At 43.2% G+C, this 24,024-nt stretch overlaps 1 protein-coding gene across 1 annotated transcript; it reads left to right on the top strand.

The window, feature by feature from the left end:
* The first annotated feature begins 9,112 nt into the window (after positions 1-9,112).
* Positions 9,113-17,248, top strand: CLEC3A (C-type lectin domain family 3 member A). Its single transcript, XM_036276034.1, has 3 exons — positions 9,113-9,227; positions 14,780-14,863; positions 16,857-17,248. The coding sequence occupies exons 1-3, from the start codon at positions 9,113-9,115 to the stop codon at positions 17,246-17,248; spliced, it is 591 nt and encodes a 196-aa protein (XP_036131927.1).
* The last annotated feature ends 6,776 nt before the right edge of the window (positions 17,249-24,024 follow it).

Below are 24,024 nucleotides of genomic sequence, written 5' to 3'. Positions count from 1 at the left end.
GGAAGGTGACCGAAAGGTAACCCCGTTCGATGCCATCTGAACCAAAAGGAATAGCTGGGCTGTTTATCTGGGCCCACTCAAGGGGAATACAAGGTGACCTTAGTTTTGTCACTAAATCTTCACCCGTAAAGTGGTCGTGGATTTAAAGTTAGGAAATGAGTTAGTACCCAGAAAGGCAGGGCTTCTCAGTGGTTCGCTCCGCAAGCTGCAGCCCTCTGGCCCCGAGCACGGGCAGCGTCTGCCAGCCTCCGGACTCCGAGGAAGAACAAGGGCCTCACTGTTGCCACCTGAAGGTCAAAAACGCTTTCCACCAAGTCCAACCTTGGGAGGCCCACAGAGAGGCATTAGGAGGGTTTTCCACTGCGGGCTGTCCTTGCTCTCGGTGGAAGGGAGGTGAATACTGACTCATTTGTATTCTTGGACTATCTTGGCAGCAGGGCCAGGCAAAACTCACAATAAATTTGAAATGCAGTACACCTAGAGAAAACAGACCAACGGAATGTTTGCCTTCCTTCAGAAATGCGCGTCCCCGCAGGGAGTGCCTGGAGGAGGGGCCGCCGGGGGACCAGAGGGGCCGTGGGCGGCCGCTGGACAGACACAGTTGCATGGTGAGGTCGTTAAGGGTCAGGACGTTCTTATAACAATGATCGTGATAACAATGTACTAATGGCGAGTCCACATGTGAAATCTCTCTTCGCTTTCAGGGCACGATTTTAGTCTTCCCAACAACACCAGCACATAGTCATCATGATCCCCAGTTTCTAGGCGTGTGAGGCTCAGAGAGACGAATGGGCTCAGTCGGATCACAGATCTGGCGAAGGAGAGAGCCCTGGTTCAGCCCCGGGGCCACCTCGTTGGTGCAATTTCCACTACGGAAAGTTGCTGTGGGACTAAGGACTTCAGCGAGGTGTCTGACTGTTTGCACCCGAGGGTGCATGGCTTCGGCCACTGTCTGAGGCCCTACAAGAAGCCAGGGTGGAAGGGAGGCGAAAGGACACCTGATGCTAGGAGAGGGGAGGAAGCTCGTTATAGATGAGATCACATCCTGGCAACCAGCTCAGAGAAGCAGCTCCCAAAGGCCTAAAGCAGAAGCAGGGGGACTCAGGTGGAGGCCACTGTAACCAACATCAAGAAGAACCCAAAGAAATTAGAGCGATGACGGGAATCGTGTACACAGGGCAAGTCGGGCGTGGCAATGTCAAGGGGCGCTCATGAATTCAACTGAGGGCTCACACTTTTCCTGACAGGCTGCCAAGGACAGGCTGGTCACAGTAAGAGGAGAGAAACATGGACGAGACGGAGCTTCTGGGGAAGGCCACGCTTTCTAGCAACAGAACTGGCTGCCTCGCTGGGTAGCGGATTCTCCATTATGGGACGTGTTCATAGCAGAGATTTGTCCCTCTTAAGCTTGGGAATCCATTGTTCTGATCCCACCACCCTGATTTTACCAGATATATCCACTCTGGCCTGCTAGGTAAGTCCACGAAACTCCAAGAACATTTACCACCAGCTGGGCCTCACGCCTACCTGGGCTCTGAGGTGGGAGACCCGGCTCGGACTAGCACTTAGACGTGAGAACCCTAAGTCACTTCACTCTCTAAGGCTGGGTCTCCTCTACTATTCCGACCGGACTGCGATGAAAAATCCTAGCACAGTAGTGAGGACGAGATGAATCGAATCTAAACCGCCGCTCTCTTTACACCAAATCTTTCCGGTTGAACCCTTCATGTGATGCGCATTTATGAAATGCTCCCTGAGCACTGGTCATTGTGCTGGGCACGGACACCGTGCTACCCAGCATGGCAGCCACTATCAGACAGCACTTTCCAGCTCATCCGGAGGGAACAGGACAAGATCCACGTGCACGTGAAAAATGTGGGGAGACAAATAGAAAATAACTACTGGATGTTGAGAAGTTCTGTGATAGAAGTATGTTCCGTGAAACCAAATCTGTGGGGTGGTTCTGAGGACTTTATTTAAAATATATATATATATTTTTTTTTTCTTCCCTTCGTTGATTTGAAAGAGAGAGAAACATCAATGAGAGAGAACATCAATTGGCCGCCTCCTGCATGCCCCCCACGGGGGATCGGGCCCACAACCTGGGCATGTGTCCTGTCCAGGAATTGAACTGGTGACCTCCTGGTGCATGGGTCAATGCTCAACCACTGAGCCACACCAGCCAGATGATTCTGAGGACTTTATATGGATGTAAAGGTAGAGAGGGAGCCCAGCCATTCTGCAAGACAGTGTCCCAGGTTCAGAGAGGTGACAAAGCCTGACCATTGTCACAAAGCGAGTAAGTAACAGATCTGAATTTTAACCCCAACTAATCATGTCTTTGCTGCTTACCTCTATTCAGTGCTGCCCCATTTTAGCAGAGTCTCTGAACCCTCTTCTCTAAAACCCGTCCCAGACTTCTCTTCAAATGCCCTGACATGTTCGCCAGTCACAGCTATGAGCAAGAGCCCCAAGAAGAAAGCAGGCAACTTGCACATATACCATAGTCACTCTTTCCACCAAGCATTGCAACAGTGGCTTGTGCCACATTTACGTTCGGTCCGATCACTTCCGCTAAATGCTGCCCTTGAACCTCTGAACACAGCCTCCAAGCACATTCAGCCTTGAATATTCACGGGCAGACAGCAAGGAAGCCAGATGGACTTGTTTGTTAGAATTCGACACTGGAAAACGGCTTAGAGTAACTTTAAAATAGCAACGGGCAAAATAAATACACCAATTACCCAGGATGGTCGGGGGATGTGCTGGAAACAGCAATTTATTAAAGAAAGTAAAACCCTGGTGACAGTTTTTAAATCCTCACCAAAACACTTTTTGACTAAAGGCAATATTTTTATAGTTCCTATTCCCTGCCCATAAATGTGCTGCTTCTTAAATGGCCCTTTCAGAAGCCCAGGTCCAGCCCAGGAGATGAGCTGGTGACATCACCTTGCTGCACAGAAAAGGATTGTTCTGCCTCCAAGAAGACCCGTCGAGGTGCCTTCCCGAAGGACAAGGTGGAAAGGGCCACCCACTCCCATTATCTTTGATGTGTGTGTAGCTCTCGGTGTGGTTTTTTTTTTTTTTCAGATCACTCAGATTCTTTTCTGGCTTTTCCTTTTGAGGTTTTGGGGATGGGGGCTCAACTAAAGGGCCATGTCTGGTGTCACTTGGCATTTGGGACAAGGACAAAAATTCTTACCCTGAGAATGTTCGCAGACCCAACCCTCCCCCATAATCCCCTTCCCTCCTCCTCTTCTTCTAGGTAAGGCTGCAGCCATTTAGCTTTCATTAGCTTTTCCCTGATGGAGGTTGGACTACACTTGGAATCTCCGCAGAAGGAAGAGAAGTTAAAGGAAAGTTCCCATCCCCACCTGGTCTCAGGGCCAAGCACCTACAGGACAACCAGAACTTCCCCAGGCCTAAGAGTGATGACGGCTTCTAGCATGACTCCAAGTGTTACTGTGCCAATGAGTCTGGTCTCTTTATTCTTCCATGAGTTGAGTTGCTATTTCCTTGGTCAAGTGCCTTATTGCTGGAGCCTCAGAGCAGAAGTGGGAAGAAAGGAAAGCAAAAGCAAAACGGTCCTGCTGCACATCAGTAAATATTTACCGAGCAAATACGATGTGCTCATTGCCGTGCTGCATGCCGAGTTGAGCTCAGCCCCTGATCTCTGAAGCTTGTGGCCCAGCCACAGACATTGAGATCCAGCAAAGAAATCAATAAGTAAATAAAATGCGAAATAAGTACCCAGTGGAGATAAGGGCTCCAAAGGAACCAGGATACTTTGATGAAGAAAACACAATAGGACCTTCCTAGATAACACAGATAGAGAAGGTATGTCTGAGAAGGTGACATTTGAATTCGGACCTGGAAGACAAGAGGGAGTCAGTCCTACACAAAGTGGCATTAACTTAGATACACACCACGAGTACACGTTTGGGAAGGGGTGGGGTGTAATGACAGGGATATATAATAATGATCAGGAAAGATGGGGGTGGTGGAAGGGGAGAATTCAACACGAGTCAAAGCTGGCAAAGGTCGCTGCCCCTGGAGAAAGTCATCAGGAAGAAGCAGGTGAGGTCTCACCAGGTCAGACGGCCTCAGAAGCCATGCTAGGGAATCTGGGCTTCACTGTAAGTACAATGGAAAGACCAGGAGACTAACAACCACATTAGCGATGTGGCGCGTTCGCTCGAGTTGGGCAGGAGCTGGGTGAGGGCAGGAGCCCTTGGTGACTTGGGATGAGATGATGGCATCAGGGAGGAGCAAAGCCTGTGGAGGTAGAAACCAGAGCACCTGCTGTTGCCAAGGTCGTGAGGAGAGACACTGAGGCCGAAGGCATTGGGGCTCAGAGATGACTCCCAGGTTGTGGAATCGGCCCACTGAATGGCTGACGGAGACATTAACTCTGACCGGGAAGACTCAGGAGGACTGGAGCTTTTAAAAATTCATGGGACATTAATGGGAGAGAAATCCAATTAATTTTAACCATCCGCGTTTGAAATGTCTCTGAGACGTCCAACTGGAAATGTCACATGGACAAAAGGAAACGAGTCTGAAGAAGGAGATCTAAGTTGAGATGTGAGTGTGGCAATGTCCCAGACAGAATGTGAAGCCCAGCCGGTGTGGCTCAGTGGTTGAGCGTCGACCCATGCATCAAGGTGTTGCCAGTTCGATTCCCGGTCAGGGCACATGCCCAGGTTGTGGGCCCAATCCCCCGTGGGGGGCATGCAGGAGGTGGCCAATCGATGTTCTCTCTCAACAATGTTCCTATCTTTCTCTCTCTTCCTCTCTCTCTCTAAGATCAATAAAGAAAAAACAAAATTAAAAAACAGACTGTGAAGCCACGAGAAGGAATAAGATCATAGGCAGAGAGTGCAGGAGATCAGAGCCGCGGAGAGAGAATCTAAGGAATGCCAGGCAGTGCAAGCGGGAAAGGGGCGAATCCTCAGATGTTTCATTAGAACAAAACTGTGGGCTTCACTCAGGAAAACACTATGGAGGTATCTGAAAAAAATTAGAAAGGAGCCCTGGCCGGTTTGGCTCAGCGGTTAGAGCGTCGGCCTGCGGTCCAGAGAGACCCGGGTTCAGATCCCGCTGGGGGCACATACCTCGGTTGCAGTTTGTCCCCGGCCCTGGTTGGGTCATGCGGGTGGCAGCCACTCGATGTGTCCCTTTCACATCGATGTCTCTCTCTCTCCCCCTCCCACTCTATCTGAACAAAAAATGGAAAAATGTCCTCAGGTGAGGATAAAAAAAAATAGAAAGGAAACTGCCTTATGACCCAGTGATTCCACTTCTGAGTATATATGTTTGAAGAATTCCACAACACGATTTCAAAGAATATATGCACCCCTATGTTTATTACAGCATTATTTACAATAGCCAAGATTTGGAAGCAACCCAAGTGCCTATGGATAAAGAAATGAAAAAAAAAGTGTGGTACACACATACAATGGCATATTATTCAGCTATAAAGAATGAAGAGTTACCATTTGCGACAGCATAGGTGGACCTAGAGGGTATTATTCTAAGTGAAATAAATCACTCAGAGAAAGAAAAATACAATATAACTTCACTTAAATGTGGAATCTAAAGAACAAAATTAATGAATGAACAAAATTGAAACAGGCTCATAGACACAAAGAACAGAAGACTGATGGTTGCCAGAGGGGAGGGGGTTGGGGACTAGGTGAAAAAGATGAATGGATTAATAAGTACAAATAGGCAGTTACAGAATAGTCATGAGGGTGCAAAGTACAGCACAGGGAATGCAGTCAATAACAGAGTAATAACTATGTATGGTGCCAGGTGGGTCCTGGAAATATCAGGAGAGCACTTTGTAAAGTATATGATTGTCTAACTGCAATGCCGCACACCTGAAACTGACATAAAATAATATTGACTGTAAACTGTAATTGAAAAAAAAATTTTAAGTGTGGGTTTCTGTGAAACTATTCTATATGCTATTGCATTGGTGGATACATGACATTATACATTTATTTCCTAAAACCTATAGAGCTGTACAATGCAAAGTGAACCCTAATATAGACTATAGAGTTCAGTTAATATATCAATATTTATTAATCAATTATAAGAGATATACCACACAAATGCAAGATGTTAATAGCAGGATAAATGGGGGTGGGCAAGGGGAGAGGGTAACAGGAGCCCTCTCTACGTTCTCATCAACTTTTCTGTAAGTCTAAACTGCTCTAGAATATAAAGTCTATTAATTTTTTTTTTTTTATCCTCACCCGAGGATATTTTTCCATTTTTTGTACAGATAGAGTGGGAGGGAGAGAGAGGAAGTGAGAGAGAGAGAGAAACATCGACGTGAAGGGACACATCGAGTGGCTGCCACCCGCACGACCAACCAGGGCCGGGGACAAACTGCAACCGAAGTACGTGCCCTTAGCGGGAACTGAACCCGGGTCTCTCCGGACCGCAGGCCGACGCTCTAACCGCTGAGCCAAACTGGCCAGGGCTAAAGTCTATTAATTTTTAAAGAAGAAAGCATGGGCTTTAAGATCTGGCTAAAAGAAAACAAATAAAAAGTGTATCAGAGCCTTTCTTGAAAAGGAAAAAGAGCTTAAAAACAATATGGATTTATTTTGAGGAAAAAAGACACTTTGTTCTTATAAGTTCGGTTTGAACATGGCACATGTCAAAGATCCAAGAGCAATCATTAGCTTTCTACCAGGATCTGTAACTGGAAATCTCAGAATAAAGGATTTGAGAAGCTGGCAAAAAGCATTTGATCAATCATAAGATCAGTTGTAAAACATTGATCTTTTTTCCTATTCAAATCAAAGCACTTTTTTTTTCTTTTTTACAGCCCAGGTCAAAAGAGCAGTCTTCTGGGGTCAATCAAAACTCAATTTTAATTTCTACTCCTTCCCGTGGGGCCTGAGTAACACTGACCAAATCCTCTTAACTTTTCTGAGGCTCAGTCAGGTTCCATCATCTATGACATGGAGAGATTGCTTATCTCGTAGGCTTGCTGTGAAGACTGAAAAGAACTGGCGCTCCCGAAAGTCTACTTACTGTTCTAATTAATGGTAAAACCATTCCAGCTATTCCTATTCTTATTGTTAAGCACTGGACATTGTGCTGCGTGCTCACGGCCATCATCTCATTTACGCTTTCCCTCAGCCCTAGCCCGTCGTCAGGAGAAGAGGCGACTCAGAGAGGCTCGGTGACTTGCCCACGAGTACACAGCAATAAATGGGTGAAAGCAGAATGTGAACCCAGCTTAGCTTGTCTCCACAACGCTTTCAGATGCCTACTCACTGTTTGCCCAAATCAGGATATGGGTTTTGCATTAGTAAAATCTTTATTTTTGTATTTCACACTTCCATGGCTAGATTACGTCCGACTTTCCCACACCAGGGCCTTACTCTGGTATACATACGTGGGCAGGTTCAAAGTGGCTTTAGCAGGAGGAAGTCAAGATGGATGAGACTATGGTTTTCCTTTTTAAGATTCGGAAGGAATCAATCACCCCTCAATGCTTCTCCTGTTGTCTCCAAAAAACGATGAAATAAGTGTGGTCCTTCAGACCTTCCAAGTTCCTACCTGCTCTCTATCTGCACCCAGACAACAACGTGGTGGAGTTGGTCCACAGATGCCTTGCCCTGGGGTTTAACTCACTCCATCTCCATCACACCTGAATGGAAGTCCCTTGTTTTTGACGTGAATGTCTATCTGGCTCTCAATACTTGTCCTCAAAGCCCATTGTTAAGGTGAGAATAATTACACCAACTTCTTCATTATATTTCTTTGTTATTTCTATATTTCACTTGAAAACGTGATTTAAGTGTTTGGGGTAGTTTCAAGGAAAACAGGTATTGGGTGGTGAGGATCCTCCATAAAATAACTATAGTTGATGTTTTACATTAATTCTTGTGGAAGTAATTCACTGTCTTCATTTCCTTTTCACTCTAAGAATGTGATTCTTAATTTTTTAATTTATGGATTTTAGAGAAAGAAAGGGAGGGGGAGAGAGAGAAAAAAAGTCCATTGATTTGTTGTTCCACTTATTTATGCATTGATTTATGCATTCAATCCCCTGACTGGGGAATGAACCCGGAACCTTGGCGTGTCTGGATGACACTCTAGTCAACTGAGCTCCCCGGCCAGAGCAAGAATATAATTCTTTTTATTTTATCAAGTATTTTTTAAAATATGTTTTTATTGATTTTTTAGATAGAGATAGAAACACCGATGTGAGAGAGATACATCAATCAGCTACCTCCTGCACGCCCCCTACTGGGGATCAAGCATGTAAACCCAGGGTATGTGCCCTGAACAGGAATCAAACCAGGACCTCTCAGTCCATGGGACGACGCTCCATCCACTGAGCCACACCGGCCGGGCAAGAATGTAATTCTTGATGAATCCATCGAACCCTTATAAAGGGAGGCTTATACCTTATGAATTCTCCCCTTCAGCTGTCTCCATTATTTCCAGTAAGGAACCTACCAGTAAGGAACCTATAGATGCACAGGTGGGTATAGACTAGACACACAGGTGGTGTTGTGGCAACTCTCTCTCTCTCTCTCTCTGTCTCTTTCTCACATATGCACACACACACACACCCACACGCACACACACAGTAACTTTCCTCTTTCGAGCTCAGGCTGGGTTGTTTTGGGTAATTTTTTGCCCTGAATATGGAATTGAACACATTTCCCAGAACATTAAGTGAACTCCAGCTCTCCAAATGAAAGACTTACATGTGGGGTTTTCCACAGAGACCCCCAAGCTTCCTGGAGTTTAAATTAAAAAAAAGAAAGAAAAAGAAAAACAGGCAAAACCCTTCATCCCTTAGTTAATTCTGACACACTCTGAAAAGGCAAGTCCGCTAGGAAACATAGCACCGATATTAAAATAGAAAAGTCTGACCCAGGGAGGAGAACAAGGGGCCACCTTATGCTGTGGCCAGCCGAGGCACTCGAACGTTTCGTCAGCGGGACGGCAGCCAGCTCCCAGCTCACGTCTATAAAGCTGGCCCCGGCACTCCGGAGCAAGATGTGGCTGTGCAGGCTCCGTGCCCCTTAGCCACTGCAGACGGCTGCACAGTGGCCACCAGACTTGCCCGGGAGCCATGGCAAAGAGCGCACTTGTCATTTACATCCTGGTCGTCACCTTACTCCTGGACCAGACCACCAGCCACACGTCCAAATTCAAAGCCAGGAAACACAGCAAACGCCGAGTGAAAGGTAACAGGGCTTCTCAGCCCAGGAAAACACTAGGCTCACTCGGGGGTGGGTGGGGGCTGCACAGTGTTCACTCCCCACTCCTCCAGGAGACTGTTCCTGGTGACAGTACTATGTCATCATATGGGTATGGCATTTCGTGGAACCAAGCGACCTTTTCACTCTCTGGAGAGTTTGCTGTTTAAAAGAGTCATGTAATAGGGTTTTTCTTTGGCAGGAAAAAAAAAAAAAGCTCTTGTAATGTAAAAAAAAATCTATATTGTATATTCTTTGTCGTGTGGGGTTAGATATGTAGACTGTTCTTCAGAGGGAGTCACTGGACATGTGGACATCTGATATTATGAATAAGGGGTCAAGCAGAACATAGTGATTTTAGAGGACACTGTTTCACTCGTAGAGATTGTGTAACTCTGTTCAAATATAAGTGTGAGAGCATTATAATCATATTCAATGTGTAGTAGAGGAAAGAACTATTGATAATTGTGACTTCTCTTTTGTCACTGGTTACCATGTAGATGTATTTTCTTTTAGTAGAAGGACAGTCTGCACTATATATTTAGGCTTTTTTATGTTATAGAGAAATTGAACCTCTCTTTAACTGAAATATATTTTAACTTCCAAAGTCATGGAGTGTTTGAAGACATTTTAATGCAAAACTGAGTCTGCGAGCAGTCGCAGATTTTGGGTGGCTTGAATTAGGTGAAGAGGTAAAAAATAAATGTTACAAAGAACCAACATGCCCAGGCCAGTTTGGCTCAGTGGTTAGAGCGTTGGCCTGCGGTCCAGAGAGACCCAGGTTGAGTTCCCGCTGAGGGCATGTACCTCGGTTGCAGTTTGTCCCCGGCCCTGGTTGGGTCGTGTGGGTGGCAACCACTCGATGTGTCCTTTTCACGATGATGTTTCTCTCTCTCTCTCTCTCCCTCCCACTCTATCTGAACAAAATATCAAAAAATGTCCTCGAGTGAGGACTATTAAAAAAAAGAACCAACATGATGGCCATGTATTTGCAACATGCTGGAACTAAAGCAAAAGGAAAAACACCGGCAATGTTTTATCTCATCCTCTCAGTCATTTTCGCAGCAGAACATTTTAAAGTCAATATTATGACACTATTCCCTTATCAATGGCACTTCATTAACAATAAAACACAGAAAAATACCAACAAGCTTGGTCTTGATCTGACACAACACAGGTGGCTGGTGGGTGGAAAGGGGGCTTGTCTTGTGTTGTATTTTGATGATTATGAAGTGCCCCTTTCTAGGGGAATTTATTTATACAATTTAAGTCTGATGCAAGTTTTCCTAAGTGGAATGTTTTTTCCTTATAAAATATGATAGTGCCCTGCTACCTCCTTAAGGAAAGGTTGAAATATTTCCCACGCACAGGTAAAGTATATTGCTGAGGATGCGGGCGGGGGAGGAGGAGAGAAAAGGTACTGGGTGACGTGGCATGTTTTTGTAGCCAGTATTTCTTCACTAGTGGGAGGGAGTGTGAAGTGGTGACCACCCAATAGGGACGTGGGGAGGGGGATGAATTGTGTGTGTGTGTGCTGTGTGGTTGTTTCTGAAGTAATTGCAGTTCAGGTTATAGAGAGCCTCCCCTCCCCCCCCCCCATGCACATTTGTACATACAAACACACCTTATTTTTTTTTTTTTTAAACTGACTGGTACACGTCTTAGTATCATCCTCTAAAAGCAGTTCTTGCTAGTTTATCCCATTAGGTCCCAATACGCAGATTCTACAGTAGGTGAAGCAGTAAGCCGAGATTTGCAGAACAGTCTCTCCTTACCCTCTCACACACTTAAAGCATTTTAAGTACCTGCAAATAATCCTCTCCACAGAATTACCCACTATAAATTGTTGGGAGGTAGTATTTCCAGTTTTTTTTTTTATTTTTATATATATTTTTAATACGTTTTTATTGACTTTTTTAGAAAGATAGAGAGAGAGAAACATCAATGTGAGAGAGATACATCCATCAGCTGCTTCCTGCACGCCCCCTATTAGGGATCAAGGCCGCAATGCAGGCATGTGTCCTGACCAGAAATTGAACTGGGACCTCTCAGTCCATGGGATGATGCTCCATCCACTGAGCCACACAGGCTGAACATTATTCCCAGTTTTTTAAATGCACAATTAAAATTTGATATTTTTTTAAAAAAACAAGAACTGGCTATGTCAAGTGTCTGGCAGACAAACTAATTAATTTCATCTATTAACTCTTGGATAGCAATGCAAAGCATACCTCAGTCATTTTAACAGCTGCATAATATTCCATTGTGTAGATGGGTCATGACTTATTTAATCTGTTCTCTTGGTGAACTTTTGTGTGGTTTTCAATCTATCTCTGTTTGATTCAGTGCCTCAGTGAACTGCTTTATACACATATAAAGATTCGCTGACTGCCCTGGCCAGTTTGGCTCAGCGGTTAGAGCGTCAGCCTGCGGACCAAAGAGTCCTGAGTTCAGTTTCTGCTAAGGGCATGTACCTCAGTTGCAGTTTGTCCCCAGCCCTGGTTGGGGTTGGGTGGGTGGCAACCAGTCAATGTGGCTCTCTCTCACATCAATGTTTCTCTCTCTCTTCCCCCCCCCCCTTCCTCCCACTCTATCTGAAGATAAATGCAAGAAAATATCCTCAGGTGACGATAAAAAAAGAAAAAGAAAAAGACTCTCTTCATTATGATGGGGTTACATCCTGATAATATGAAAATATCTTAGCTTGAAAATGCATTTAATACACCAAACCTACTATATATTATAGCTTAGCCTAAACTATCTTAAATGTGCTCATGACACAATATTCCAGAAATCACTGACAACACAGTATATACGATAGAGTATCAGTTGTTGCCCTTCGTGATCACGTGACTGACTGGACACTGTGACTCTCTGTCTCTGCCCAGCATCACAGGGAGAATGGCACCACGTGACGCTCACCCAGGACAAGATCAAAATTCAAAACTGGATGTACAGTTTCTACTGGCAGCGTATGGTTTGCACACCATAGTTAAGTCAAAAAGTCAGAAATTAAACCTTCTTGTCAGGGACCGTCTATATGTATATTGCTCCTCCATGCTAGGATGTTATAATACATTTCTAGAAGCAAATTTTCAGGTTAATCATATTTTCTAATCGTCTCCCAGAATAACAGCATCAATCTATGTCCTCTCTTCAGTGTACGAGAGTGCCGTTTTCACACACCTTGGCAACACAACATCACCCCACCAGTTTAAGCCCTGCCAACCTAACCAAAAGAACAAAAAATTTTTTTTTTTTTAATTTGCACTTATTTGATCGTTAATGAGGCAGAGATATTTTCATGTTTACTGGGCATTTCTTCACAGAATTATTTTTGCATCATTTCTATACTGTACCTATTTTGGAGAACACTAAAAATAAAATGAAAAGAAGTCTTTTTTTTTAAATCCTCACCCGAGAACATTCTCCCATTTTTTGTTCAGATAGAGTGGAAGGGAGAGAGAGAGAGAAAAACATCGACGTGAAAGGGTCAGGGACACATCGAGTGACTGCCACCCGCATGACCCAACCAGGGCCGGGGACAAACTGCAACCAAGTTATGTGTCCTTAGTGGGAACCGAACCCGGGTCTCTCTGGTCCAGGGGCCAACGCTCTAACCGCTGAGCCAAACCGGCCAGGGCACAAAGCCTTTTTTAAAAACTCAAAATGGCAATTGAGTGATCTAGCTCCAAACAAAAGATTTCTCTAGTATTTACTGTATAGGTCTCAAAAAATCATGCCCTGAAGTAATAAATAAAATATAAATTTTACAGTGAAATAGTTGTTCCCTGTATTCGTTATAGACAAAATACATTCACATTTGTCACAAAAGATAGAAACAGAAGCCAAGCCACCTGGATAATGACTTCCGTAATGATCTCCCAGGGGCCTAGTAGTAATTCTTGTGTCTTTATGTTAATTACAATGTTTACAGCTTCTCTGTGGAGGTCACTTATTTCAATAGAATAGAGCAGGAAGCTGAGAGGGATGGGGCATGACGTTTATAGAACTGACAACTTGTAACTTGGAAGCAAGTCCTCAGGTCTTTGCAAGCCTGGCCCCCCACAGCCAATGGTTTTGCACTCTGAATATATTGATTCTGGACTGAATGGTCCCAATAAGGAAATCCTTGCGCTATTGTATTTCTGAGCTGAGCTATTGAGTATCAAGTGAAACAGAGGTAGGAGCCACCCCTGGGTACCTCAGAAGGCATTTTCCTAACCCAAATGTGGAAATACTTGGTTCGCAAAGCACATGTTCAAAGGGATGGTGAATTAGCACATTTGGGTTTGGGACTGTCCAGAAAAACCCAGCACAGAGCATAGATTTTCTATACAGCATCCTCCTAAGGAGGCATCTGGGGACAGCTCCTATCAAGCTTTAAGCATCTTCTCTGTCCAAGACCATGTGTTAGGGACCGAGCTGGTGAAGGTGATCACTGCAGAAGGAGATGGGAGGGATGGGAAGAGAACCGAAATGGAGTCAGTGAGAGTCAAATCCTGACTCTGTACCCTACCAGCGGGGTGACCTTGCACAGGTTAATTCAGCTGTCTGTGCCTCTATTTCTTCTTCTGTGAAAAGGGGATAGTGATGGTATCTATCTCACAGGAATATTGAAAGAATCAAGCTCTTGGCACATACAGAATGGTGGCTTTTAATACTTCTTATTTTTATCATAATTTATTACAATTCCTGCCTTTGAAGGGCTCACAAGCTGTCAATTTCTAAGGCAGCCCTCATCAGTTCTAAAGCTGTGCTGATTTGCATCACCTATTATGTGCCAGTACTGTGGTAAGCATCAGGGATACGCTGCACAACCAGACCGATAAAATTAAGTGAAATAACTATAGAGTGGAGAAAGTATTCTGAAGAAAAACGTTCAAAGACAAAGATTAGCCAGAGGGATGCCAATGTAGAGAGGATAATCAGAAAATTGTTCTCAGAAGAAGAGAGGTTTAAACTTAATCACGAGATGAGTAAGAGTGTTCCGGGCAGGAAGGACCCCAAGGACAGGGTCCTGAGAGGAGGCGGCTGCTCTAGGAGGGGACGGCAGGTCAGGGAGTCTGCAGCCTGGTGGAGAGAGTCCCACGGGAAGGGCTGTAGTGAGAGAAGGGAGCCCGACACAAGGAAGGAACTTCCAGTATTATTATCCTCACCAAACCCTTATGAATATTCCTGGCCAACTTAGAGTCATGCTTTATTTTTCACGTACACCGAGCTCAATTTCATCAAAACCACTCTGGATCTCAAAGCTTTATTTTATTTTGAATTATTATTATTATTATTATTATTACTGAGGAAGGGAGAGAGAGACAAAAAAAGAGAGAGAGAGAGAGACATCGATTTGTAGTTCCACTTATGTATGTATTTCTTGGTTGATTTTTGTATGTGCCCTGACTATGGATTAAACCCAGCACCTTGGTGTACCAGGCTGATGCTCTAACCAACTGAGCTACCTGACCAGGTCTTATTTTCACATCATTTCAATCATATGCTTTTCATTTCTCCTACACCACCCCACCCTAAAATATCCCCAGAAAAGGATGGAGACCTAAAGACTCAAGTTGAAAAGCTCTGGAGAGAAGTCAATGCACTGAAGGAAATACAGGCCCTGCAGACAGGTAAGACCCCAACTCGTCAATGCCTTGTCTCAAAGAAGATGGGGATGGGGGGTTGCAATGTGCCAGCATTCAAACCACACCTAGAGTGCATGTCAAGTTCTGTTTATGTCTTTTAAAAACAGACATTGACAAGCCAGATGTGTCCAGGAGAAAGGATCCAAAAGCTGGGGAGATAATTGTTTGGAGAAATCAGCTTGATTCTCCACTCCCCTCTTCTGTATATGGGTGGTCTAGAAATAAAAACAGGCATTTCAATAATACATTGTAAGTCTGCTCATAGTTCTTCTCTGATAGGCAATGAAACAGAATTGAAAGGATTAGCTACCTTAAACAATTAGCACTTAACCAGACGCTTACTAAGTGCTCATTGGTAGATCTGCTGAGATTCAACTAAGCACAAGGCCAAAGGACTCGGGCCACACACATCAAATGCACCTGGAAGGACATTGGTTAGAACCACAGGTTGCCAACAGAGGGCAGCATCTGGTGTTCCTTTCTTCCCAAAGCAGAGCTCCCCGCAGCTTACGCAGCCCTACACATTATTGTCCAGGAGCTACTGACCTAGGCTCCCAGGGCTGGGGACTTGAGAGCCACACTGGGTGGTTCAGGAACAGCCTTGGCTGGCAAAGGTTATACCCGCAGGAACCAATACTCTCATAGGCACTTCAAAAGCAGGGTTTCAAGGGTCCCACAAGAGACCTGCCCAATTCTGAGTTACAGCCTTCAGGAAGACTGAAGTTATGACTTTCGGTGAAGAGTACTTGTAACTCCCAGACCATGCATGCTACCAATTCAAGGTCATTTTTTTTTTTTTTTTTTTTTTTTTTTACCATAAGCAATGTTGCCTACTAACACTGGTATCAGGTTTCCCGTGTTATCAGGTTTCCAGGGAAACAATTAGAAAGCGAAAAGCAGGTCTAATGTGCATGCAGAAAGGGAAAGAGTTCTGTTAATGCTTTCCCTGCCTTAACACAGTAATTAATCGCCAGCAATTTGAGACACCTGCCATTATGATTATCCTCAATTTACAGAAGAGGAAGCTGAGGCCCAGAGAAATGAAATAATTGGTTCAAAGGTAGTAAATGTCAGAACCTGATTCTTCAGTGCTTTGCCCTAAACTATCTCTATGTTTGGTTTATATTGGAATGCCTACACAATATTAGCAGGGCTGAGCTATCTGCATAAGAAAAACACTGTCTCAACTCAGGCTTTTGCTTTTGTTTTGTTTTGGTTTTTTTGTTTTTGTTAATCCTTACCCGAGGACATTTTTTTCCATTGATTCTTTTAGAGAGAGTGGAAGGAGGGAGGGAGGGGGAAGAGAGAGAAAGAAAGAGAGAGGAACATTCATGTGAGAGAGACACATCAATTGGTTGCCTCCTGCATGCACCCCAACCAGGGCTGGGATCCAGCCTGCAACTCAGGTACATGCCCTTGACTGGGAATCAGACACCTTACCCTTCAGTCCGCAGGTCGATGCTCTAACCACTGAGCAACACCAGCCAGGGCTGTTTTTGTTTTTAATAATTGTGAAATATCATTCCAATTCCAAAAGTCCCAAGGACATTCAGCACATAGTGGAGCTACACTAACTAACAAGCACATGTGTAACAAAGCAGCATGAGGCTAAAGGCCATGTGTTAACGGAGGTTCAGACCTGGGTGTGTGCAGTTGTAATCTTACATGCGAAGTTATATTTTTACATGCTAAGTTGTTGCAAGTAGCAACTTCTCTAAGCCTCAATACCCGGATATGTAAAGATGGGAGTAATAAAATCCCAATTCGTGGACTGTTGTGATTATTATATGCATTTATTTGTGTAAAGTGCTTAGCCCAATGTCTAACACATACAAAATTTCCAGTAAATAAATGTTCACTCAGCCTCACCATCACATATCATTCATTCCACAAATATGCCTTGCTGTTTGCCAGGTCCAGTCCTGGATGTATTACACTCAAAAAGCATCTTAACATGTCAAATTTCACATCCTTACAGTCTGTCTCCGAGGCACAAAAGTTCACAGGAAATGCTACCTTGCTTCGGAAGGCTCGAAGCACTTCCATGAAGCCAATGAAGACTGCATTTCCAAGGGAGGGACCCTGGTCATCCCCAGAAACACGGACGAGATCAATGCCCTTCGAGACTATGGTAAAAGGAGCCTGCCAGGTGTCAATGATTTTTGGCTGGGCATCAATGACCTGGTCACGGAAGGCAAGTTTGTTGATGTCAATGGAGTTGCCGTCTCCTTCCTCAATTGGGACCGAGCACAGCCCAATGGTGGCAAGCGGGAAAACTGTGCCCTGTTCTCCCAGTCTGCTCAGGGCAAGTGGAGTGATGAGGTCTGTCGTAGCAGCAAGAGGTACATATGCGAGTTTATCATCCCTTAACAGATCCTTCTCAAATGCATCTTCTAAGCAAGATGGGTCATGATGTACAGGCTAGTGGTTCCCAAGAATAAGTCCAATTGTCCACAAGAATACAAGAGTCAGCCAATTCTGCTACCATATCACGTTGTGATTTTTCCCTCCATGGGGCATGGTGGGTGGGATCAGAATAATGACCCATCTAGGTTACGCACACTGTTCAAGTGGCTTCTGCAGAATGGGCTATCACATCCTTCTCTCTTTTCTAGTCCCTTTCGCTTTTATAGACCAGGTCTGTACTAAAAATACAATAGCCAGAAAAGCAAGTGTCTCTTTAAAATGCAGTATATATTTTGTTAATGATAATTCTCTAAATCAGAGATTCTAGGTGCTACGTAACCCCAAACCTTTTCAGTCTGGTGCTCGATCTGTTCCATTCTAGTTGCTCTTGGCCCATAGTCTTTTCCTTGAGTTGCTGTCTTTCCTGGTAGAACTTATATCTTGCCTACCGTGTCAGAACATGAATGTCTCAGATTCTCATGAACTTTTTTCTTCAAGACCCCATCCCCATACACACAATTGGAGGGGGGGTAGGGTAAATTTCCTAATCAAGACCTGAAAGGAAATGATAAGGTAGACTATTTGGTCAATTTCCTCTTTCAGCATTTCATTTCCACTTCCAATTTGAATGGGTAACGGAGCAGTGGATTGTATGAGAAAATGGAAAAAGAAAAATGTCTACTTTTTCCTTGCCTTAGCCTCCTACCCTCCTTTTTGAAATTGAGGGTGGACAATATATATGTTAGTTTCCTTTTCTACGTACTTTACATTTCAATAATCATATATTTAAGTCTATTAGGGGCAAACTCTCTTTGGAGGTTGCAAATTGGATTTTAATAAAATTATTTTGGAGTCACACATCTATGCAATTTTTTATTCTGCCAAATGCTGTTCCCATTAAACTGTTTAACTAGATTATGTAAAATAACTTCATTGCTTACTATGAAATAACAAAGTTTAGGCTTGGGGAAAATGGGCTTTTTAAAAGCAAACCATTTTAAGTATATTTTGTTCTTCAAATGTCATTTTTTTTTTCTTTAAATGTTGAATATGTTTTGTAAATAATACCCTTCTCTGCAAGCTTTAACTACACATGCTTGGAATTAAGTTTTGGTTCTTTCCATTGTACAGTAATAAAGCCTGAATTCTAATCAATCTGGATGTATTTGGATGTTGATTATAATTATTCAAACTATGTTGGTTTGTATCAAAATTGACAAAGTTTAGGGGGGAGGAAGAAAATACCCTGCATTTGATCAAACTCATGATTTACATGTACTGGGGGAATAATTGTACCTGACAATAAAGAGGAGAAGTTTGTGGGGTAAGGGAGGACTTTAAAAAAAAAATTGTGCCTGCAATTATTTGTGTTTGACCCCGGCCAACTCTCTATTCTGATACAACCATATCTCCTTAAGGATTATGACAATAATGAAATGGATACTGTTGTAATTAGCTCGTTATAAATAACAGGGAAGGAGCAAAAGGGAGGCCAGACATATAACCATGGACAACTGGGCAGCTTCACCAGGAAGCTGCAATTTCACATCCTCCAGGGAACCTTAGCCCATTCCTCACATATTATTGGGGGAAGGGGTCTAACAAAGGGGAGACAGATGCATGTGCAGTGAATTTGGGATGACTAGGGAAGATGCCTGTCAGTAAAACCTGGGAACAAAGATCATTGGCCAGAATGGGTGGGGACGATGTAAGCCCACAAAAATATGGGGATACATAATCCTCCAAACAAAGGAGTTTGTTTTGTGACTCTTGGCTCTTGGCTTGTGGCGCTTTCTTATTTCTGCTTTTGTGCGTTCGCCCGTGTTTTCTCCAAGCCACGTGGCCCTGCAAACCCCACATGCGGTGGATTGGTGGACTGCAGCTGGGAACACACACTCAGCCAGCCTGATGCTGTGCTGGACTGTGCACACATGGAATGGAAGCTCTGGATACTGGCTTTGATTCTAGCCCTATTGAAGCCAAAGCTACACTTCTTCCTTGGGGGAACAAAGAGAGATGGGACCTTGGAAACTCAGGGGTTTGATTCCACAAAAATAGAGCTATCCACACTATCTCATCCTCCAGTGTGAGTCTCAGAAAATTCTTTTTCTTGGGATATTGCAAGACGCCCACTCCCACAAGCTACAGGTGGGAACGCGGATCTCTCTCCACCAATAGCAAAATGAGTAGATATTAATGGTAGGATATTATCATATGTACTGTGCTAAATTTTACATAATTATTCATCTCTAGAGCAACTCTGGGAATTAGGCTCTAGAACAATTTCATTTCATAGAAAAATAAACTGAAGAAGAGAGACATAGTAACTTGCTCTAAGTCACGTCAGGAAGTAGTGGAGTTATAACCAGAACCCAACAAGTTACTCAGATTCTGCATTCTTAGCAACCACAGGATCTATGACAAGATCAAGCTTGTCAAACCTAGTCAATGGAAGTGGACTCTAACCTCCCAATTCCCCCATGTGGGGTAGCAATTTGGCAAACAGCTGATCTTGATAAGGCATCCGGTCTGAGGCTGCATCAATAGGGCTGAATAAAGATAACCATGGCTCCCACAAAGTCAGTGTCTGAGTTGGAGTTTCTAGGAGATGGGCTTAAATAATATCATCCTCCTCAAGCACCCCAATCAGAAAGCTAAAAAGAAGAACCTTAATTTAAAGCAATAGATGCAATTTAGTGAGGGGAAATCACGATGAGTTAGCAAGACCATGAGCAGATGGATGGGAGATGCAGCAGAACCGGGAGGAGTTGATTAAGAGATTATCTGGCTGGTCCAGGGTCAAACTCATGACCTTGACTTTATTATTTAGCCAATCAAGCAAAGACCACACCCATAAGATTCACTGACCTAGACTCTTTTTGGTCTACTTTGCCTGTTGGGCACTCAAGAAAACAGTTGGTCTTTAGGCAAGATTGACAAATGGGTCTTTACTCTTAGGCCAACTTTTCTGTCTCCATGTAAGCTGTCTGGACTATAGAGCGGAGAACATTCCAAAGTTGGGTGGAAAGAGTGCCAGGGGCAATCAGCAATGTTTCTAACGAGTTCATAGTTGGAGGATTTCAGCTGTAAACACCTGGCTTTCTGCAGATGCCAGTTACATGCAAAGCTCAACAAGCCTTACCAGGAAGCCGATTCTGATCTCTAAAACAGTGCTTCTCAAACTTTTCTGTGCTTTGAAATCACCTGGGAACCTGGTTAAGTCGCGGGTCCCATAGGTCTGGGCTAAGACCTCAGATTCTGCATTTGTCAAAGTTTCCAGTGGAAGCCAACAGTACTAGACCACACATTAGAGTCTGGTAGCGAGGGCCTCAAGTTTTAGTTACCGTCCCAGGGATGGTTTTTGATGGATTCCAGCAATTTTCTTCCCTTTAACTCAAAAGTCAAGGGTAGGATCTACAGTTTCAGTGAAGAAAAATACTGAGCAATTTTCCCCACAGATGCTTCCATCCATACCATTAAATGAGGTACAAAGTAAAAATCAATTAGCTAGAGACAACATCAATAACAGAGACTCAAATGAGTGATTTGAAGGAAGATTTATTGCAAGGCTTAATGGTTCCTGTCTCTTCCTTAGCACTGTGGAATAGCATTTCTTAAACTGAAAATAAAGATATTGTCTTTCCTGCTTACAGATTAAGTAAGTTTTTAGTGAAAACTTTCAGATCCTCACCAAATAAAACAAATCTAATCAATGAAGAGGCCCACAAATCTAACTAAGTAAGTAGTTAATTTAATCTGATGCAAGAAATTTAAAGGATACCTACTAACTCTAAAGCACGAGGTAACATGGAGGGGCAGAAGGGAAGTGATGATAGCTACACTCAAGGATGTTTCAACCTAGTACTCAGAAGGAGAGCAAGACTAACCATAGGAGCCTAAAAGGAAATATTCATAGCTCTAACTTCTATGGAAGTCAAGTGAATCTAAAGATGATTTCTATCTAGCTTTACCTAAACTTATACACACAAAATGAGCAATGATTTGAATAAATTCCTTCAAAGACATGTAAAATTGAGTATACATACAGTAATAATAACAAACACATGCATATGTTTGAGCAGGCACAGTGGACACTCCTGTGATTGGGGCAGGAGGCATATGTCACCAAGGCAAAGCCAACCAGAATCTTCTCCAGTGGTTGCCATCTGATACTGGGGGCAATAAAACTTTCTGCTGAAGGTGCTAAATTGGGACAAAGTGAATTTATGGCTTCTGGAATAATTCCTCCCTTCCAGATGGATGCAATGTGCAGAATGGAGTAGAACAAAGATAAGCAGTGGTGAGAAATGATGGTGTAGGGAGGGAGGGGAGAGAGAAAATGGGCCCATACGTGTGTGTTTTCACATAGGGCTGAGTTTGTTATTCTTGGGGTCCTGCTCCTTCTCTATTTCTATGAGCTACTTCACCATCCCTTCAAGCTGCACAGAACCAGTTATCTTTTTCATGAGCTAGTTGGAGTTTGTATATCAGCCAGGATAGGCTTGTTATGACCTCCTGGAGTTTCTATCTAGATAGACAAAACCCACAACAAAAGGCAAAGAAATAAACAAGATCATTTCTGAAAATGATATGACAAAATGTTGAAAGGCTGACATAAAAAAAAAAATGATAATGGAAATGACAAAAGAAAAAGAAAAAAAATAAAACAAGGAGATGGAAGATGGTGTGACTGGGGGGAGCGATGTTATTTAGACATGATGATCAACCCTTCAAACACATTGAAAGAGAGAGTGGAGAAGAGGGTGACAGTATAAATCACCAGGGCGAGTCCACAAAGGAGAGACCCTGAGAAAAGTGACTTTTCCAAAATCACCCAGAAAGCCGGGGACAGGGCAGGGATTAGAATTCAGTTTGCTGTCTTTCAATTCAGAGCCTAGAACATGCCAACCCAGTTCAAGGTCAGGTAAGGTCAAGGGTCTTGGAATCAGAAGATCCAGACTCCACACTTACGATGTGTGTGATCAGGTAAGGATAAGCTTTTGGCCCCCCACTTCTTCATCTATTGGTGGGAATGATAGATTACCCACAGAACTGTGAGTTGAAATTGAAAAACACATTTTATGAGCAAGCAAGCACTCTAGATATAACATCTTAAAAAAAAAGTTTTGTTCCATTATAAAACCAGAATATCTCATTACAGAAAAATTAAAGAGTAGAAAAAAACATTTTAAAGCTGTCCTTCATCTTGGTCTTTTTCACTCATTTATTTAATTAATATTTATTGAGCACATGTATCCAGCAGTGTCTAATTCTACCACCAGCCACACAAAGTTGTAGAGGTTGTACATCATTAGGCAATATTATGTTCTGCTTTTTTTTGTTTTTGTTTTTGTTTTTTTTTACTTATAAAAACAGCCATTTTTTTTAAAGCTTTTTCCTAATGTATTTTCCATGGTTCGATAATATTCCAGCTATGTTATTCATTGAACACATGAGATTGCATTTTTTTTTCATATAATTATGCTTGGAATTTTACCTAAACGTCTAAATATAAATATTTAGTATTCATTTAAATAAACAAACACAAATGTTGCTTTTCATTTTTGTTTCTCTGTAAAGAATGCCATGAAGAACATCTTTGTGGTAATTTTTTTTTTTTATCCTCACCCAAGAACATTTTTTCATTTTTTGTTCAGATAGAGTGGGAGAGAGAGAGAGAGGAAGAGAGAGAGAGAAACGTCAACGTGAAAGGGACACATCAAGTGGCTGCCACCGGCACAACCCAACCATGGCCGGGGACAAACCGCAACCAAGGTACATGCCCTTAGCGGGAACCTAACCCGGATCTCTCTGGACCACAGGCCGATGCTCTAACCGCTGAGCTAAACAGGCCAGGGCGGTAATTTTTTTTTTTTTACTTTAGATTTTTCTGTCCTGTTCAGATAGATTTTCATGATTGGAATTATCGAATCAAAGGGTAGGAATAATTTTAGACCCTGCCTCCTGGTACTAAATTGCCTTTTAAAAGGACTGTGCAAATTGAAGAGTCGACATGCCCTGTAATGCCACTAAGTTTGAAGTCAGTTAGTCCTGGGTTTAAATACCAGTATCCAAGCTCAATAGCTTGACCTGGAACCAATTTGTAAGAAAAACAAAAACATAGCATGTTCATTATATTCATAATTACCTCAGAAAATTCTTAGGATTAAAAGTAAACAGAGTTAAATATTTTGGGGTAATAGTCAATTTGATAAATATTGTCAGTTTAAGCTAAGAAAAAGACCAGGATGGTGTGGGGGAGAGGGGTAACTAAGAAGCCTCTGGGCAGAGGGTAACATTATTACTACATTTGGTATATTCATTTGGGTTACATAAATATAAGCGATGCTAAGAACTGGAAATACAAAGAATAACGAAAATGGATGGAGACCAGCATTAAGTTAACCAAAAGTACTCGGCCAGTGTACCTCAGTGGATTGAGCATGGTCCCATGGACTGAGAGGTCGCTGGTTCAATTCCCAGTCAGGGCACATGCCCAGGTTGCAGGCTCAATCCCCAGTAGGGGGCGTGCAGGAGGCAGCCAATCAACGTTTCTCTCTCACATCGATGTTTCTATCTCTCTTTCCCTTCTTCTCTCTGAAAAATCAATAAAAACATTTGCAAAATTAACTAAAAGAACATGCAATTGCAAACCACAACAAACATGTTTTTTAAATAATGTAGGCAGGTACATTAGGGGTTTTAGATGGTCTCAAGACATGTCATCCAATGACAGACCC

Source organism: Molossus molossus, unplaced genomic scaffold, assembly GCF_014108415.1.
Source record: "Molossus molossus isolate mMolMol1 unplaced genomic scaffold, mMolMol1.p scaffold_m16_p_21, whole genome shotgun sequence".
NCBI lineage: Eukaryota > Metazoa > Chordata > Mammalia > Chiroptera > Molossidae > Molossus > Molossus molossus.
The sequence above is the reverse complement of the archived record's forward strand: the minus strand, read 5'-3'. Positions and strand labels throughout refer to the sequence as shown.

Excerpts from the sequence above, each read along its gene's own strand:
- CLEC3A (XM_036276034.1), top strand. The coding sequence starts at position 9,113 with ATGGCAAAGAGCGCACTTGTCATTTACATCCTGGTCGTCACCTTACTC. Across the intron at positions 9,228-14,779 it reads CAGCAAACGCCGAGTGAAAG|AAAAGGATGGAGACCTAAAG; the intron begins GTAACAGGGCTT and ends AAATATCCCCAG. Across the intron at positions 14,864-16,856 it reads AATACAGGCCCTGCAGACAG|TCTGTCTCCGAGGCACAAAA; the intron begins GTAAGACCCCAA and ends ACATCCTTACAG.